Source organism: Lissotriton vulgaris, chromosome 1_1 (genome assembly GCF_964263255.1).
Source record: "Lissotriton vulgaris chromosome 1_1, aLisVul1.2, whole genome shotgun sequence".
Classification (NCBI taxonomy): domain Eukaryota; kingdom Metazoa; phylum Chordata; class Amphibia; order Caudata; family Salamandridae; genus Lissotriton; species Lissotriton vulgaris.
In genome coordinates, this window is record NC_141685.1 from 2,132,198,775 (window position 1) to 2,132,218,375 (window position 19,601).

Consider the following 19,601-nt stretch of genomic DNA (forward strand, 5'->3'; position numbering starts at 1 on the left):
AACAACACACAGTGAATTGTACCACTAATTATTAGTTTTAAGTGCTCGTTCTTTTAGTTTATAAATGCACAGGACCATACGATCTAAGTTAAAGAGTAAGCCAAGATTGGAAATCTGGTCTCTTTGTTCCAGACAAACAGCAAATGTCTACGCAGTGTCAAATAAAAAACTATATGCGACAGCAGCATTTTAGTTGTAATTTTTCTTCCTGAGCCCATTTAAAACATGCATGGGAAAAGGCAGCACCTAGCAGAAAAAGTATTAGTATGCTTGAATGAACAGAAGAGGCAGTTTTATCAGTTGTTTGCATCTTGCATTCCTGTTGCACACACAGCTGACAACTGAATTACTCTAGCTTTGAAGTTCTAACATATACAAACCTAGGCATGCACACCTGGGCACAAACTATTTGTGCCGTGTCTCTGCACAACCTGCTTCTTTCTGTGGCTCCTATGTTCGTTCAGTTTTTTTACCCTCAAGCATACAGTGACATCAACCATCACAAGTTTGGGTAACAAGCGGCATGCAAAAGTGCATCACAGTCATTCTTCGCCACTGCCTCTATTTTTGACTGGATAGTGGAGAGTCTGCGTACTTCCCTAAAATTAGACGTATACCAGGGACAATACGTAAGAGTGATATCTTAAAGTGCTCGGAACATGCCAAATACGAACAGCAGTGCTAGAATGGATAAAATCTTCAAAATATAGGAATTTATATTTCCCAACAACACCTTATTAAAAATTTGCACACAAGAATTTCACTTTCATGCATATATTTTTTAACAAGACATTTATATTATAAGAGATCTATACTTATTTCTTATAAAAACATGTTTTGTAACCTCGAAAACATAGAAAATACATGATCCTGTGAAACACAGATAAAGCGCTTCACAATTATTTGAAATGCCCAACGGAGTGATTTTTAACATTTCAGTAGCTTATTACTGTAGTTCAGGAAAATATTTAACAATCATTCTGAAATCAAAGTCAACACTGCAGTGAGGAGAGCTTTTCTACTTTATTACAAATAGAAGAAGCCTTTGTGTGGTCAGAAAATACAAGATTGATCTGTTTTATTTCTTCCTATGAAACGCTGCTGTTCAAACAGCCAGAGTGAATTGTCTCCGTTCACTGTTTTAAGTCCCATCACGTTCACTTGGGTATGGATGTTCTCGGCTGCTGAAAATCTGGCCCCTTAGTGCACAGGGCGACAAAGGAGTCCCCTGACCAGCAGTTCCAGAATGTCCCGTTTTCATATATTGCATCCATGCACACCTCCTAAAAATGAGGTACAGCAGGGCAAATATTTTCCAAAATAGATGTCATATATATATAATATATACACATTCGTACATACATACCTTTATTCATGTGATGTCCAAAAATTTAAAAAAAATGTACACATTTATTACAAAATAGTAACAAAGACTGGACAGTGTTTTGCTCATTTTGGAAAGATGAAGCTCAGTAATGCACAACTCTGTCAACTGTTCAGAGGTTGTGGCAATATCTTTCTCATAAACAGTCAAATATTCTTGCATTTAAGCATGGCGAAAACTGCCCTTGGAAAACAGAAGGGGGAAGTAAAATGAAGGGAGCAGACCTTACTCATCTTTCAAATTGAAATATGAGAAGGATCTTTACATAAAATGCACAAACATTTGTTGTTTTTATTATCAAATAGTGCTACAATGAACAATGAAACTTTGCCTTTTTTCTTTTTTAACATTTTGGAAACAAAGTGGTAAACGCATGTCAGTACTGTACTGTATGTGTATACAGACCCTAGTCTGTCTGCTGGCGAGAAATAAATTTCCGACCCTGCTCAAACTAAAGAAAAACAAATAGAATTATAGTTGTTGGGCAGCACATAATCAGTAAGGCAGGACCTCAATGGTGATCCCTCTGCAAGAGACAATTGCCAGATCCTCAAGGAATAAAAACCAGGATGTCTGATCCACATTAGTTCTGCAGTTATGGTGAGTTTTGTGCTGAGACAGCCATACCCCATGAATAGGTAAGTCTTTAGAAGGCTTGCTGAGCAGGATTGTAGTTGAAAGTTGAGGGCAGGTGAGGCCTTTCTTCTAGTTTGTCGTACTCCAGGTGAAACTCCTGCCAGAGAGAAAACAACAGTATGAAAGGTTGGACTTTGTTGGGCTATTTTCAATGTTACATTTGCACAATTTACACCAACATGTAGCTCTAGTCCCACAATAATGGGACTAAAGCAAGAGGGATATTTAATTTACACATGTACTTCCGTGCAGTTCTGCAACTCATAATTTCAGGTATTTTGAACCAGGAATGTAGTGCTTGGATACACTATGGAAAAGGAGACTTATCAGCTTAATACAACTTAAACAGAGAAGCAGAGCACATGAAGTCACTAAATGAGGACGACGTGGCAGAAATTGCCTCAAACAAGACTAAGCGTATGCCATCTATTCTGGAGCAATGACTAATTCTTTGTGTAATGTAGTAGATTTGGATGATCAGCTTCATCATTCAAGCAAATAAGATTCTCAAAGGACACTGATAACAAAGAACAGAACAATGACCGATCGTATTTTTTTTTAGATACACACACATATACATCTATATTGAACAAAACAAAGAGCAAGTAGAGGTGGTCTTAGAGTCAGTAAGATAAATGTTTTTAACATTCTTGAGCACACGCCATTAATAATCATGAAGGTCAGGAGTAGCTTTCATCAATGTAATCCCAATTTCAAAAATTGCAATAATGTGCTCCAAGTTCCATCTTTACAATAATTGACTGTGCTGATCACTATGTGAGAATACTCTGGTCGAAAGACTCATCAGATGCCTGTATTTACGCTTGGATGTCTTATTTTCGGGATTCATTTTCCTGTCTGATTCTTTGAGTTTTCCTCTACCTTCGTGTCTATGATCTTCTTTAAAGACGTATGAATTATTTTAAAGATTGAACTTGGAGCACATGGTTGTAATATTTGATATGGAGATTGCATTAGTGAAAACTGCAGTTACCATACTTATGAACTTCTAGATTAATAGAGACAACGTGTAATCAAGATAATGTTAATGCTGTTGATCTTATTGATTCAGTTATTACTTCTACTTGCCCTTTGTTTCGGTTTAAATTTATAGGAAAACCTAAGGGTAGTAGGTGTTTTGCGATGTGATTTGTATCGGACTTTTTCTTAAAACACACACACACACACACACACACACACACACACACAGGCTTACAAAGACGCTGAAATGTCAATGGGAAAAAAATCCCATAAGTGTCAAAATATGAATCTAATGTTGTAAAGACTACTTATTGGGCTTTAAACTGACAGGTAATAAGTGGGGGAGGTGGGGTGTGAGGTTTGAGTGAAGGGCAAGAGGAAGAGTGACATACAAATCATGCTTCTTTTTACAATACTAGAAATACATTGTTTAATGTGGTTTTCAATGCCCCAGACATTGTCTAACTCTTCAAAAAGATTAACGTTAAATCTCTTCATAGGAGGAATTTGAAAGAGTACAAGAAACAACAATCACCTTAAAAGAAAACTCCATCTACTGAGCAGCACTTCACAAGTTCACATGGTGAGTAGTAATACTCAGCCTACATTAAAACAAAAGAAAATGTTATTTCTGATATTCTCTAGAAGGTTTTAGTGGTTTTAGAGGAACTGTCATGCTGGTATAGTTGTCACATTACTTCATACTGGTCCATTTTGTGTGTGCCAGGTAGCACATAAAGGTCATATTAATGTGTACCAATCACATCGCTTATGTTAAGATGTCTGGATGCGTTTGTCAACGAGGCAGGGAGCTGCCTATAGAACTAAAAAAATATATAAAAGTGGCTACATTATCATTTAATGGGGATAATAGCTACTCATCATGTGAACCTTTGAAATGATACCCAGTGCAATGGGAAACGTTAATTTGGATAGCCTACTGAAAGGACCAATTCTCCATTAACATCATCTCCCCGCTTGCTTGCTGTGTCAACGTTATATGGGCCCTAGGTTATAGAGACCCATTTCTTTCTCAACCAAATTGCAAGCAAGTATATCTAGATCATAATGAGAACACATTCATAGAAAAACATGGGTTTACATTCCAAAACTGAACCAAAAAGTTTGACATTTAGAAATTAAAAAGCTTGGACACACTGGGATAGCTTTGGGGTCATGCTAACAGCAAGCACTCCGTAAAATCCTGTATCCTGACAAAATACCCTTAAAAGCTCATGGACCCACAAAAATATAACGGGTTGAATTTTTATGAAATGAGGCGATAAAGAGAAACAGAGTTCATTATCAGGCCAAAGGCAGAACATAAAATGGCCTCTAATAGATGTAATCCTACAAACACAACTAACAGGTTTTTCAAATTGTACCCTGGCAAACATTGTACACAATATCAAACACAGCCATGGCAGAGCAGCTTCTAGCATCTATTTTATTACAACCTGAATAGATCTACATATGGCAGATGAGGTTTTGCCATGCTTCACTATGAAATAAATGAGTGAGAAGAATGCCAAACGTGTACACTACTTGGAATGTAAAAGCATGAAAAAGCCCAAGGGCTCAGGACAGGTCTTCTGACGGTGGTTAGTTGAAGAGGCATTTGGGAGTAGTTAAGCCGACTGGAGGGGGACCACATATTCATGAGGTGGAAGGTATGTTTGAAGAAAGTGTGTCTTTTCTAGCATTCTGAATGCCAGGGGGAGGTTAAAGATCCAAATAATTGGCGGGATTAAGAGCATAGATCTGGGTGGAACAACGGTTTGTTAATGTGGTAGTCACTAAGTACCTTAAGCATCTTGGAGTTACCATCAGCAGACTACGAACATTAAGCTAACTGACCATTTTGTCACTGTTTACTTTAGGCAGTGTTAGCATTTTGGCAAGATGTGATGTGAAGTGTAGTGATACCTAAACTAGTCTTTTTGGGTCCAACTTGTAACTTGAATGTTACAAAGTTTTAACTTGTTTCAAAACATGGAGTTGAAGATGTAACATTAGAAGTGAGCGCAACTTCCATGAAGAGTTTGATCACAGAATAAAATGTAAAGTGCCATCAGGCTGTACAAGTGCTGCACAAAAAACTCAAATATAGAAAGTAAAACAGAGTTCATTCAGGAAACGATGTGAATTTAAAGTGATTTATGGTCAACAGTTCCAAAAAGACAAAAATATAGAAAACTTGACACCATCCAGCACAGCCTCATTTACTGTAGATGCAATGCCATCCGGGGTGACCCTAACTGAAAACTTGGAAGATAGATGGTCCTACTTGCTGGAAACTTTCAAGGCTTCCTATTCCTCAATCAGGCCTCATCAAATTGGGATAAGTATTGCAATGAAGCCGCTAGTTAAGAGGGGCTACTGGTGCCCATACTGCCAATAGCGTATGGACTTCTGATCCTATTAGTGCTATTTTGATATCTTTCACAAGAGCTGCTGCATTTAAAATAAAACAAATGTAAAATGCTTGTATTTGGTCATATTAAACACAACAGGAATAGACTGCAAGCATGTGCGCCCTACAGATTCATACTTGCAATGCCCCAAATATATATTAGTTCAAAAGTCACAGTTGTTTATTTTCAAGGACACATTAGTGCGGAAATGTTTTGGAAACGTGCTGCCTGTTAAGGCCTGGTCCTTTACGCAACCATAGGTTGGTCCAGCCGGTTACTTAAGTGTCAGTACTGGTTTCAGTATGAGTAGCACAGGGACACTCCAAATAGAGTAACCATGAGCTTTATAAATCATTTCATTATTTTATTATTATTGTTCACTTTAAGAAGCTGCAGTTGCTTACTTATAAAACCCATGATTCATTAATATGGTTTAAAATAACATTGAAAAGTTGGCTTTCAGTTGTGTCATGTATAGCTCATGCTTCCAACGCGATCTACAAGTTGAAACTCTATGGCCATTTTAATACTTTGGGAACTAGATAGTTTCACAAACTAAGAAACACATTCACAATTAAACAAATTCCACAACAAGTGAAGTGGTTCCCGGGGCGCAAGAGATGCACATGGAAGATAAGGTTCCTTGAAAATGAAAAACTCTAACAAGATAAAGTTGCAAGAACGCAACAAAGATGCTGATCAAACATTCATCTCTATTGGTGGAGAAATGAGACAACACGGATGGAAAGCCAAACAGGAATAAAGGTGCTGCAAATCGGAAGAAAGGTGCTGCAAACATAGGAGTAATCTAGACAATGTAACCAAAGTCCTAAAACTCTGGCAAAGAGCAAGCAAGGCATTTAGCGATCGAAAGCTTTAACTTAATCTCATAATTTTAAAATGCTCTAGTCCTAATAATTTCCAGATGCACTACTGTATTTCTACACCATCTGAAGGAGAGAAGGTATGCAAATAAAAACATGTTATACTGAACCACATCTTTAAGTCCATATAGGTATGCAAAATGAAACATACCACCCAAAACTAGCAACATGAAAACTTGAATCAAGTATTACCTCTCCTTCACCAACACCCACAAAATGGGGCCACAACCTTAAAACTGCCAAAAATTAAACCATTGCATGTCCTGCATTCTTGGGGCACAATACTTAAACGTTGCTCTACCAACCAATAAAAGGGCAGTTTTGTCTGTTTTAGCAAAACGTTTTATTTGGATACCCTAATGTTTTCTTACGTTTTTGTAGGCGCAATAGGCAGTGGGACCCAGTGAGCTCTGGTGGTGACTGGAACCCTCCCCCTCCTTAGCCTGCAAAAAGAGTAGGAGAACAATAAGGCATCTAAGGAAAGAAAGCACATGTACTAAATGAACACAAAATTGCAATTATTGTGCCGTGGCATAACATACTACTGTGTCATCCTCAATTACTTATTTGCCACTGACAACAGGGACTTTGGAAAATCATATCTTCGAATGTAGCAGTTGATTTACCTACATATTGTAAAAGTGTACATCCAAGATGCATCTTAAGGAGCTGCCTGAGATTTTATAGCTTTCAACTGAAAACCTTATATGTCAATATAGATTATAGGGAACTGTCTGTTTGAGAACTTAAAAGCCCAGATACTATCAGACCATCTATGGTCTATAGAGCAGCAGGAATTGTGAATGTTTTTAAGTTTTAACTGGTAAACATTAGTACTATCTAATAATAACTAAATAAACTGATCTTTATCATAACACTTTTACATTTTCTCAATTGGCCATTAACTACATCAACCAATCTCACAGTGATTGTATACATACAAAGTGAGATTTTCTATTGAGGGTGGTCGCTTTTTTTCTTATATATAAATGGTAACAAATGTGAGTTTTTATAAATACATTGCCAATCATTATGGATTGTAACCAGTGTATTTCCTTTTTAATCTGTAACATATTAAACAAGAATTGTTCAGGAGAAAGGAGCCTATCTGTTCTTCAAATTAATGAATAAAAAACATGAACGGTGTAAATGTAAGTAGGAGTTTAACTTACTATATAAGAATGAAGCCAACACTATCTATGCTATAACATGTAACTAACTCAATCCAAATTTGAAAGCACTTATTTTCATTTAAAAAATGACAATTAACTCAAACTGATCACATTTACCTCTTTTGCATTGCAACAACATTACCTATTGCTAGATGTATGTAAATTGTGCCTCTGAAACCAGAAGGCCCTACACCTGCTGAGAGGATAGTGTGCTCACTGCAGCCTCTGTGTGGCTGGGTCCCGCATGAAGGTTTCTGGAGGAACGAGCTACTTAAACGCTATTCCCAGAGTGTAGGCGCTATATTGCAGTGGCGACCCCTGCACCTGCAACAGGAAGGAGAAGGAGCTGCGTGGGCGCTATACTGCAAGAAGGTGCTGTACACGAGCTACAGCCACAGTGCCACGTTGTTGCAGTGGGAAGGCGCCAGGTGAGCGCTACATTTGGCGTGTGGGCGCTATACTGCAGTGCTGGGTTCCACCCGCAGACACAGCGGCTTCACCCCTCTGGGTCTCCGCAGGGGATCAGCCCGGGAGGGTGACCGCGCCGTCTGGGCAGACCTGAGAGGGAAGGAGACGCAACTAGGACTCCTAGAGAGCAGACGGACCGGTGCCCGGGATGTGCCTGTGTTGCTGAGCATCGCCGGAGCGGAGACCCCCCGGAGCCTGCGTGGAGGGAGCCCCCCATCGGTGAGTGCCCTGCTAGTACGAACTCATCCCAGCAGCCGTCAAAAGTCCCAGTCACAGTAGACATGGGCTGACTGCAGCAGTAAAGCAGCCAACTGCTCTCATGTTAGGCAGCCCAGCGGAGCCTTAACTTCGCGCGCACAGTGCCCAACGCGCTCCCAGGCAACTTAAATTACTCTGGGGTGACCTATCTCGCTTTACCATTTCCTATTAGGCACACTGTGAAAATGTTCATATAGTTCGGGGAATCTTTGGCTTCGGTTTACATTTGCCGCTCCCGAGGCTAGAAACTACCCCCCTCTGTGCGCTGAATACATTTAGGAGCACCTGCTTCAATTCCCACCCAGTGACAACAGGGAGAAGAAGAAGAAACGAAACTCGAAGCGGAGAGGGAATTGGCCACGAGAGGAAGAAAACGAAACTCGGGGAAAAACGATACTGGATGAAAGCTCAAGAGAAGGGGAACACCAAAAGGGGCGGGGCCCCTCCACTGCCCCAGGCCACCCCTTCCAGTGGGTTTTTCCATCCCTCTCGGTTTCCTTTCAGAAAGTGGTAAAATGCAAATATATTCACCCCTCAAATGCACTGAGCCAGCAAGCAAAGTTGCAACGTTTGTAGAATTTGGGTTAAATGGTACAACTTACAGTGCAATTTTAATTACATTTCCTAGTAAACCATTGGAAGAGGCGCTCATGAAATACTTAAGCTACAGCTGCGCAGCAAGTTGTGCCAGCTGGACCGTTTAGGCCTTTTACAGCTGCGCAGCAAGTAGTGCCAGCTGCACCGTTTAGGCCTTTTTACAGCTGTGCAAGTAGTGCCAGCTGCACCGTTTAGGCCATTAACAGCTGCGCAGCAAGTAGTGCCAGCGACACCGTTTAGGCCTTTTACAGCTGCGCAGCAAGTAATGCCAGCTGCATTGTTTAGACCTTTTACAGCTTCGCAGCAAGTAGTGCCAGCTGCACCATTTAGGTAACTTAATCCGTGGGGACAGTTCCGATTGAGTTAGGACTCCCGCTGCATTGGCAGCACCATTGACACTATGGATTCAGGGCCAGTTAGCCAGGGAGCCTGCGCAGTTTGTAGGGCACCAGGCCCTTGTACGTATATGTGGTGCTAGGAAATGTTTCTCATGTAATATGATTTCCACACATTGTTCCGAGTACCTCTGCAGGTAGTCTTAAGATGACAAGGTTGTTGTGCATATTTAGATTTTGCTAGTGAGATTTTGCTCCACCCTATGCTCTTTGCCCCTAACGTTAGTGATTCTCAGGAGCTTAGAGATCATGGGCGTACAATGCGGTTGGTGACGAATGTGGTTCTGTTAACAGGCTGGTGTTAAGTACAGTGTTCACCAATGGCCACTGGGTGTTCGTTTATATTCTGTTCTACTTCAATTATTTTTGCTTTGTGAAGGATCTGGAAGTGGCCAAGTTGGTCCTATCATTTGTAAACAATTCCCTTGTAAATATTACCTAGTGCCAGGTGGCCTCATGTATTCCTAGATGAAGGGCCCAACAAATACCCACCTCACTTCCCGGACGGCACATTAGCTCTGATATCTTCACCCAACATCTGGAATATGTGCCCCCTTTATGCCCTTTTACTTCTCCTCACCATCTCTTTCCTAGTAACACCCTTCTCATATCCCCTCCACCCTTCTCCGCCTCACTTTCTCAACATAGCCACCCCCTCTTGGTCCACCAGCTTATACAATTCCCTTAACGTCACTTCCTCCTCCTCTATCCCTCATGGGAAGCAACCAAAAATCTCCCCCTCTACGTGTTTCAAGGGCTACCTCACTATCTCACTCTATAACACCGGTACTGTCATGATCCAAGGCAAAGACACCTGTCTCTCGCTCTTTGACCAACTCTTCCCCTCCCTACTCCCCTACTCTGCAACCGGGTTTTCCCCGGACTCTCCTTCTAGCTCCACCCATTACTCCCTTTTTCCTCCCCTGACCCCCTACACTCCAATCGGATGCACTCTCGAGAAGCACAGGTCAGCCCTCTCCCCTCCCCCTCCCCTATGACCTCCTCTTCTATTCCTCCCCTTCACAGTATGCCCCACCCTGCATTACTTCAGCTTTTCCTGTTGCTAATACGCACATCGTCCATTCTGCACCATCCCGGTACTCCAATCTCTTCTCCTCCCCCATATTCCTTCCTGTTACTCCCCTTTTTAGTACACCTCTCCTCCAACCTTCTCCCCCGGTTAACTTTCCCTACGCTCCCCTTATTCCTCCCTCCCCCCTCTTTTCTACCCCCTTCTTCCCGTCGTTATTCACCCCAATTTCTCCACAAACCCACTGCATCTCTCTCCTCCCTCCCACTCCTCCAGCAATGCTGTGCTACTCCCTTTCCCCCCTTGGTAACTCTTTTCCATTTCCCTCCCTCGGGCCCAGCAGAACCACTTCCTTTCCTCAACTTCCCTTTCTCTCACCCCCCTCACTCTACCAGATGCCCATTCCCTCACAGCCACCTCTCCTAGCTGACAGGACCTCTACAACCACCTCGCCTCTTTTCCTCCCAAACCTCCTACATTCCCATGACCCCACACAGTCCTCCCCTCTCCTTCCACCTTACTGCTTTGTTTCACACCCATCTCCCCCTAAATAGGTCCTCAATTCCTCTCCCTCTTGCAACGCCAACAAAGACAACTCTCCCTTCACCTCCGATTCACCAACTTCCGCTCTCAACCTCCACCTCTCCCCACTCTTGAACCCCATACCCCAACCCAACTCCCGCCCCCCCCACCTCTCCCTGCCTTTCACCAATTCCACTCCCTCCTGTTTCCATCGAGCCACCCAACCTTCCGTGCTCTGCCTTACTCTCTTATCACCTCCATCTCCCAACTTGTAGCTGCCATTTCACTTTTAAGCTCCAAGATTTCCTTCCCAACCTCCCACGAGTTGCACCTCGCCCACTCACCCCAATACAGCCAAGCTCAACCTGTCGTCCGCAAACTTTGTTAACTCACACAAGCCCTTGAACGCCACCCTTCTTCAACCTGCATCCCCTAGTAACCCTACTACCTATACTATTCCGATTAATCTCCTCTGTCAGAACCAGGCATCCACCTAAACCCTCCCGAGCACCCCTGCATAAGTACAATATCCCGATCACCCTTCAGAGCCCAAGTGCCCCGTCACCAAAACAGTCTTGACAGAGCTGCGCTGTCTGCTCCACAACTGCAGATCTGCAGTACAACACAAACTTGAAATCTTCGATACCATCACCTTTCACAATATTGACATGATCTTCCTCACAGAGACCTGGTTCAGAGATACCTCTCACTCTATGTTTGATCTCCTATTACCCACAGGCTATTCTATATTTAGGAATGACAGAACTGACAACATTGGGGGAGGTGTTGCAGTCATCTTTAGAAACTCCCTTCAACTTAAGGCTTCTCCTATCAGCTCCTTCCACACCTTTGAATGCCTTTCTCTTGAGCTTCAATTGCACCACCTCTCACCCCTCAGATTCCATGTCATTTACAGCCCTCCTGGTAGTGGACCTTCGTTTATGGAGGAACTCACTGACCTCATCAGCGACCAATACTCGCGAAGTGACAATCAGACCTTCGTGGGTGACTTCAATATCCACTGGGGCGTACTGCATGACTCTTCGGTGAACTCGCTGGCCACCTTCCTCTCTGCAAATGATCTTATCCAACACTGCACAGAATCAACACACTCTAATGGCTCAATCCTGGACCGTGTTATTTCTAAAGCAGCCATGCTCTCTATCACTACCCCTATTCATGGAGACTGGTCTGACCACCTCCTCATCCCATTCTCTCTTCACCTATCACACTCTATAACTCTTGGCCAACCTAAGAGGGCTGCCTCCTGGTTCCGTGATGCGAAAAATATTGATGTCGGTCCCCTCTATGAAATAGCTTTGTTATCACTTCCAAGGCTAGACCCGAACCTAGATGTTGACAAACTCACCTCCCAATGCCTCAAGGTCCTTGCAGCCAAAATCAATAACGTCGCTCCACTCAAAAGCAGAAAGATAAGGCCCACTCCTCTGCACCTTGGTTCAACAAATCCCTTCATGAAGAAAGGAAGCAGCTAAGATTCCTGGAGAAACAATGGAGGCAAGTGTCCTCCACAGATAATGTGGCCCGCTTCGTTCAGCAAGATCCAACTACCACAAGCACATCTTTCTTGGGAAAGCATCACACTTTAAAACCCTTCTTGACTCAGCCAAAAATAGACCCAAAAAACTATTTGATCTCATCAAGATTCCCAACTGCTCTCCCCCAACCTCCAAGTTGGAGGATTCTACAAAGAAAACAGCGGATTTCGCTATATTCTTCGATGAAAAAGTTAAATCACTTGTGGATCAGGTTGCTCATCCTACCCCTCTCAAATCTCAGACATTTGGCAGAACTTTGACTCATTATCTGAAGATGCCCTCCTCAAGTGCATCCGCGAAACAAAGCCCTCCAACCATTCTCTGGACCCTATCCCCAGTGCCATTGACTTCTATACCCATTCCCGTTCCTATTGGACCACTCTGGTCAACCTCTCCCCCTGTCAAGGCTCCCTTCCTGTCTCCTTCAAAACTGGGCAGGTCACCCCTCTGCTTAAAAAACCCACTGCTGATGCGTATGACCTCAACAACTTCCGCCCCATCACTAATCTACCCTTTCTTGCGAAGATCACAGAAAGATGTGTAGTGAAACAACTCTCTCGTCATATCAAGGACAATGATCTTCTTGACAATTGTCAGTCGGGCTTCATCCAAAACTGCAGCATTGAAACAGCCCTACTGCAAGTGGTTGATGATGCGCTGAGGATACTCGATTGGGGGGGTCCAGTCTTCTAATTCGCCTAAACCTTTCTGCAGCCATTGATACTGTCAATCACAACACCCTCTTCAACAGAGAATGGGCATGGAGGGCACTGTGCTTAAATGGTTTGCCTCCTTCCACTCAAATAGATCCCAAATGATCAAAATAGTGAATAGTCTTTCATCTCCTGTGGCGGTAGGTCAAGGTGTTCCTCAAGGCTCTATACTTGCACCCACATTGTTCAATCTCTATTTAGAACCACTGGGAAATCTCCTAAGTAAATCCGGGATCCACTATCATCTCTATGCAGATGACACTCAAATCTACCTCAAGGTTGCCTGCACTCACAATCTCTCCATCCTAAGCTCTACTCTCGACTCCATTCAAAACTGGATGTCAATTCATCAACTTATTCTGAATCCCTCCAAAACTGAATTCCTTCTCTCCTCCTCACTCTCTCCTCCACCGGTTGAATCATGGATGGATCAGATGAATCTACTTAACAATAAGCCCATCATTGTCGACAGCGCAAAATCCCTTGGTGTCATACTCGACAAAAAACTCAATCTAATCTCCCACATCAATGCCATTGCAAAGTGTGCTCGATACCAACTGTGCCTTCTTTGGGGAATTTGTCGCTTTTTCCCAGAGCAGGACCGTAAAACCCTGGTGCAATCGCTCGTCCTCTCCAGACTGGACTACTGCAATTCTCTTCTTACTGGCCTCCCAAAATTTCACTTGTCCTCCCTTAGATCTGTTCTCCATTCAGCAGCTCGTTTCATTTATGGGGCCACAAGAAGCGACCACATCACACCAATGTTATCCACCGTCCGCTGGCTTCCCATCGAGGCTAGAGCCATCTACAAGATTGCCTGTATCACCCACAAAGCCTTGCACTCCTCCTCTCCTCGCTACCTGGCGAATAAACTGAAACTCTCTGGAGGCTCTAGACCATCACGTAATGCGGAAAATCTACTGCTTGAACCTCCCAATTTCAAGTAGGAAAGATCGATGGCCCAATCCTTTTCAGGCAACGCAGTGAGAATCTGGAACTCACTTCCGCCTTAGCTCTGGACCACCACCTTCTCCCAGGTCTTCAAAATGGACCTCAAAGTTCTCCTCTTCCAAAGACACCTCCAAAAGTAATTCACGCCCTCTCAATTATCTGAAGGAAGACCTCCTATTACTGAAAACTCTATTCTCCATGATTATGGAAGTGCCTTCCCAGTGTGTTTGGAGTGTATGCCATTTATTGCAGTATTATTCTTGTACCTGTGTTTGGTACTCTTTTGTAACATGCACACGCCACTTTTCTCTTGTAACACACTGTTTGCTACCTCTCACATTTTGTTTGCTTTTGATACTTGCACAAGTGCCACCATTGCCTACGTAACGTTTGTTCTTGTGCCTCTGTGTCTAGCATATATTGCAGTATATTACCTCTAATTGTACTTTGTTTTCTCTTGTAACCTGCACACTTGTCACTCTTTCCTCCTGTAATGCACTGTTTGCTACCTCATGTATTTTGTTTGCTCACAATTGTCCCTTTTACCTCATGTAACTTATCGTCTGCTTTTGTAATTTGTTCACTTGTAATTTTCTGTTCCTATTGTGAAGCGCTCTGACGCCTTCGGGTAAAGTCCGCGCTATATAAAAATGCATAAATAATTTTCTTTTTTTTTTTATTCCATCAAGAAAAGTGAGCCACATCAATCTGGAGATGTGAAAGCCATCCTCCATGTACAGAGTCCATTCTACAGTCTGTGGCAGAGAGATGACACCCCCCCACCTCCCACATCACTTTACACAGGTGCTGGGCCCTGGATAGTAACAATGCAAATGTCAAAGCTCCTTAAATATGTAGGCTCAAAATGGTCACAGAGCCTGTTGTCAGTTCAAGCTGATGTTGACTCGCATAAACTGTCTGTTGTCCTTTAGGCCTGGCACCAGCTGACAAATTGGATTGTGATACATTAGTCTAGGTTTCAGGTGTCTTGTTCATAGTTCGCATATAGTCAATTATAGAAACCTCTCCTTGAAACTTCTTTAGCTTCTGACTGTCCAGATGTAGAGTAGAAAATTGCGAGTTACTAAAAATAAAGATGATTACATTTCATAATGAAATCACACAGAAGATCATTCCTTTGTAATCTTCAGACTGCAAGCATACTGTGGTTAGAGCTCGAGGGGATAGGAGAAACCCCTCCGACTGGCACTACCTAAATATCCCTTACAAAAGTGTCAGATCATTCAAAATATGGCAACTGATTATCAGGAATCAACATACAGCCCATGCCAGTACGCTGCATTACAAATTACATTGGCTTCCAATCTTGCCGTGCATATCGGTTTAAGCAGTCTTATTCGTAAGGCTATAGAAAGCAACTCCCCAAGCATTATCAGAAAAACCTCTAAAAACGCATCCCTATGAGGAAATTTTGACCTTCCTTGTCGACTTACTTGCTTGGAGGTTTAAGAACAAAAAAGAGGGTAGCCGTAGATTCATTGGTTCAGCTGCAAGACTCTGGAATTCACTCTCAGGTTTGCCTACGCTCAGAGACTTCTACCCAGTCATTTCATCTTATCATCTTGGCCTTTTCGATTTTAATGCATACTATTGGGTTTTAGTACATTTGCTGCTTATTCAGTTACGTGTCTAGAGACCACTGATGATAGTGTATGCGATAAAAGACATTTAACACCCCTAAGGTTGTAGTTGAAGCAAATTGAAAGTGATGGCAGATTACTTTGTCGGACAGCCTAATGCAAGTGAAAATGTTTACAACTGCTATTGAAAGGAACTTTACTGTTACCATCTAAAATCAGAACATCTGATCAGAGAAAACAATTTAGTGCATGGCAAGGTGCTCTCTGTGGGACTTACTTAAAGTCACTAGCAACTCATATTTCTAAATGCAGGCAATATATTGATATACAAAACTGTACTCACCTAGAAAGCAGTTTTACTACAGCTACTGCGCTCTAGTTGCACATTACTAACTTCAAACACCTTTGCAAGGTATTATATGTCCAATAAATGCAAACCTAAGTTGCAAGCACAAACGTATCAAGTAGAACAAATGTAACTGTGCAGCTAAACGAAAATATTACATTTTTAAGAGTATTTTAGCAGTGAGACTAGCAAAGCATGAATAACAATAGGACAGGTAATACCTTTGCTACTTTCCTCCAGTTAAGACAGTCAAAGAAGTAGTATGTTCCCCTTTCATAAGTATTCGTTTTCAGAGTTGGTTCCATGCCAGGTGCCCTCGTTATCCATACTCGTTCTTCTTTGTGGTACCTCCAATCCCTGTTAAATCTATCACATTATAGATAATAAATGTATGTTAGATTTTAAACATTGTGAACAGTTTAAATAAAGACAGCAAGAGTCATCATGCAAAGTATACTGCATACTTGTTAAGCAATATTGAGATGTGATTCTGGACTTAAAAGTGAGAACAGTGAATGCCATACATTACATTAAATTTGGTAGTGCTGTTGAAAATGTGGTTATATGGGGGATTCTTAAGCCTCTGTCTCAAAAAATATTTGGAATACTGTACCTCTAAAGCAGTGGGGTCCTGCACAAGTCCAGGAGGTTCAGACAAATGCCAGATTTTCCAGACATATTGCTTTAGATTCACTGTAGTTTGTTTATCTTATATGGCTATCTTGAAAATATGGCCTGGATCCAGCTGAATTGAGACTTACACTCACCAAGTTCGATGATTTAGTACAAATATTATGTTTCGTCCTTTATTGTTCCTCAGGCTCACATGCCAAATTGCTTTTACTAATTCTGGCTCCCTGATACACCTCCGTAAAAAAAAAATTGTTGTCTAGAGATTTTCATCTATGTTTTTGGATCATTAGAGAAGATTTTTAGCTTGGTTAGACATTGCTGCTCTGGGCCAAATTGTTACGGATTACATTTAAATAAATGGCAGATGTGTTGCCGTGATGATGTTATTTTTCAGGAACCATGAGACCTGTATACTTCATTTTGGTATCAAAACATAGGTTTTTGGGGTCAAGTAGTCTTATAAATACAGAAAATAGCCCTTCAGGAAAAGACACATATAGAAATTAAACAAATAATGGTTTCTAATCATTTTATGTAAACACAAAACAATGTTTATGATCTGAATATGAAAAAAATATGTTCATCACATTTTCGTAGTTCACTTCATCTTTTTGTTTTGGCAATCGCTCGTAGTACATTTGCATAATGTTGTACATTTGAAAAGAGTATATTGACAGGGACATCATTTTGTAGCACAGGTTTTGCAAGTACATGTATGTGTAAGTTATGTGGGTATAGGCTTTGGAAATTTCCTGATTTTAGCATCCCATCAATATCTTCCCAACAAAATTCACACAGATCTTTCTCTACATATGCATGATCCAAAACATTTACACAACTTCTGATCAAGAAGAATACTCTATTAACGTGTCCACGCACAGAATATGACGTCAATGGAAGGTCATTTAGCAGGACTGATGTCTTGTACTCACTGTACTGAAGATCGTCAAACGTGTGACAGTCAGAACTCGCTTTCCACACATGCACACAGTATTTTTAAATCTTTTAAGCCACATTCTTCTTCCGTCTCTGCAAATACTTTTAGAAACTTCACAGGTTCAACAGTTAAAGCTCCAACCGTTGTTCCAATTTTGCTCAGTGTCCTCACTGTAAGAATATGTGCCTTGGGTCAAGTTTCTTATACAGAATATGAAGCAGAATCAAGTGTCTTTTCTCGCCTGTTCCTGAATGTATCCCAAACTCTGACAATCCTTGATTTATGAACATTGCAACAAATCTAAGTAGCACAATGATCACATCTGTGTCACGACTCAATTGGAGCCACTTCGAATAGCCCAGTCAACATGAGGCACAATACGAAGGTCAGCTTCCTCCAATTTACTGTTAGGTTCTTGAACAATCTGGCCAAACCCTTTTAAACCTCTCTCTGCAGGCACCACCCCCTCATTGACAATCATTCCACTTGCAAAAATTGGAAATTAAGTGTTAACTGAAGCATCAGCAATGTTTTAACATCTTCAAGTGCATCTTGTTTGGTGTTGGTGATTGGAATTTATAAGGTTTCGCAGGTATACGAATCAAACCTTTGATGCATGCAAGGTCAATTATTCCACTTGAAGACATTCTTTGACAGACAGTTCAAGATAACTGTCAAAGACAATGTGCAGTTCTTGCAAGGTGCACACTGACTTTGATATCTGTAGAACAGTCTGAACGACGCTCCGAAGTTTTGAATGTATAAAATATTGACCATTCGCAAGTGTGACATATAGTCCACAACAGCAGCAGGTTTCAATAAGGGCACCTTTAAAAATTGAAATTCTTCAGGAAAAAGCTCTTTTTCGAGCTCTTGCACATGTTTGTGCTTCACTGGCTTGGTTGCAGAATCTCCATCAAATAATGTGTTTGCTAGAAGAAGATCATGCGGCAGAATGTCCTTGATAAATTCACCCCTTTCATTTGCTACATTCATCTCTCCATGTGCTTATGGAAAGGGTTTTAATTGTAGCCTGTTTTGTAGTGGCTGGTTGGACGCAACTCTTACTATGGCAATTAAAGCATGGCAATTCAGCTTTAAGATAATGTCAACCAGCTTTTTCTCTTCCAATACAAATCTCTCCTGCTTCAGTTAAACATATAGTTTTGATCCATGTTCCAGGACATCTAGTAGACGTGTCTTTATATCAATATCCACATATTGTTTGATCATGAAGTTGTGTAGTCACAGAGGTTCAGTAATTTCAAAAGGGTTTCCTTGCTTCTGCATGACACTGAGAAGGCTGTCACATGTTTATTAAAACGTTCCCCTCTCTTCCCCAAATGTTTGTGGTGAAGAACAATTTCATGATGGTCCATTAATTTTGAATTTGTAATCTCTCTGAAAACATTGGACATAGAAAGGGCTTTATGGTAAACTGGCTGCCATTAAGCAACATATACACTTCTGTGTCTGAACAAAAAGTTCCTTGGAGTTTTCTGTGGATCGTCTGTTCCAGTTTCATCTGGAGCCACAGCATTGAGCTTTCACTCTCGGTCGTTCACCACAAAATGTCTTTGGATGAATTTTCTGTACAGGTATGGTTTTTCCACCCTTAGCTTCTTCACTCTTTCCAAATACCAGAACACATATCTCAGGTAGTTTATGTATGTAATCCAAGCTGCGAAACACAGTAATCACTGACTCCACAGTCTTCACGTGCAGGTCTCAATCACCTTCCAGATCAGCATTTACCAAGTTTTTCATTAGAGCCATCATATGTAAAACATTTCCCTAGTACTTGCAAAGTTCTGATTTTTCTTCCCTTTCTTTGACAAACTCTACAAAGTTGGTTCTGAGGTTTTCTGATCTTGAACTGAGTGTATTGAACATTGCCTGGATTCGCATTATGTCTTTTAAATGAAGTGCATTCTGTGCCTTGTTCACTTCAGGCATACGATATGCAAAACGAAATTTGTTTTTCTTGGCCCACAAAGCATTGCAAAGCACTGTTTCTCTAGCCTCAGATAAGATGAGCATACCTTGTAACGGACAAACATATGAGTTACGCTCAATACTGACAGGACAGTTTTGCTTTCAAAGATTTCAATCTCAATAAG

At 41.5% G+C, this 19,601-nt stretch overlaps 1 protein-coding gene across 7 annotated transcripts in view; it reads right to left on the reverse strand.

Moving 5' to 3' along the window:
* Positions 1–1,004: 1,004 nt before the first annotated feature.
* CNOT2 (CCR4-NOT transcription complex subunit 2) overlaps positions 1,005–19,601 on the reverse strand; it is a 429,881-nt gene continuing 411,284 nt past the window's right edge. For 2 of the 7 annotated variants that reach the window (XM_086921913.1, XM_086921922.1), the window contains exons 15-18: positions 16,133–16,277; positions 6,671–6,742; positions 3,537–3,603; positions 1,005–2,117 (exon numbers count right to left, since the gene is read on the reverse strand). In XM_086921913.1, coding sequence (XP_086778039.1) covers positions 3,538–3,603; positions 6,671–6,742; positions 16,133–16,277 — 283 coding nt within the window. In that variant the 3' untranslated portion in view covers positions 1,005–2,117; position 3,537. The remainder of the gene's footprint in view (positions 2,118–3,536; positions 3,604–6,670; positions 6,743–16,132; positions 16,278–19,601) is intronic. The other 5 variants (XM_086921898.1, XM_086921906.1, XM_086921930.1 and 2 more) reach the window with 3 other exon arrangements.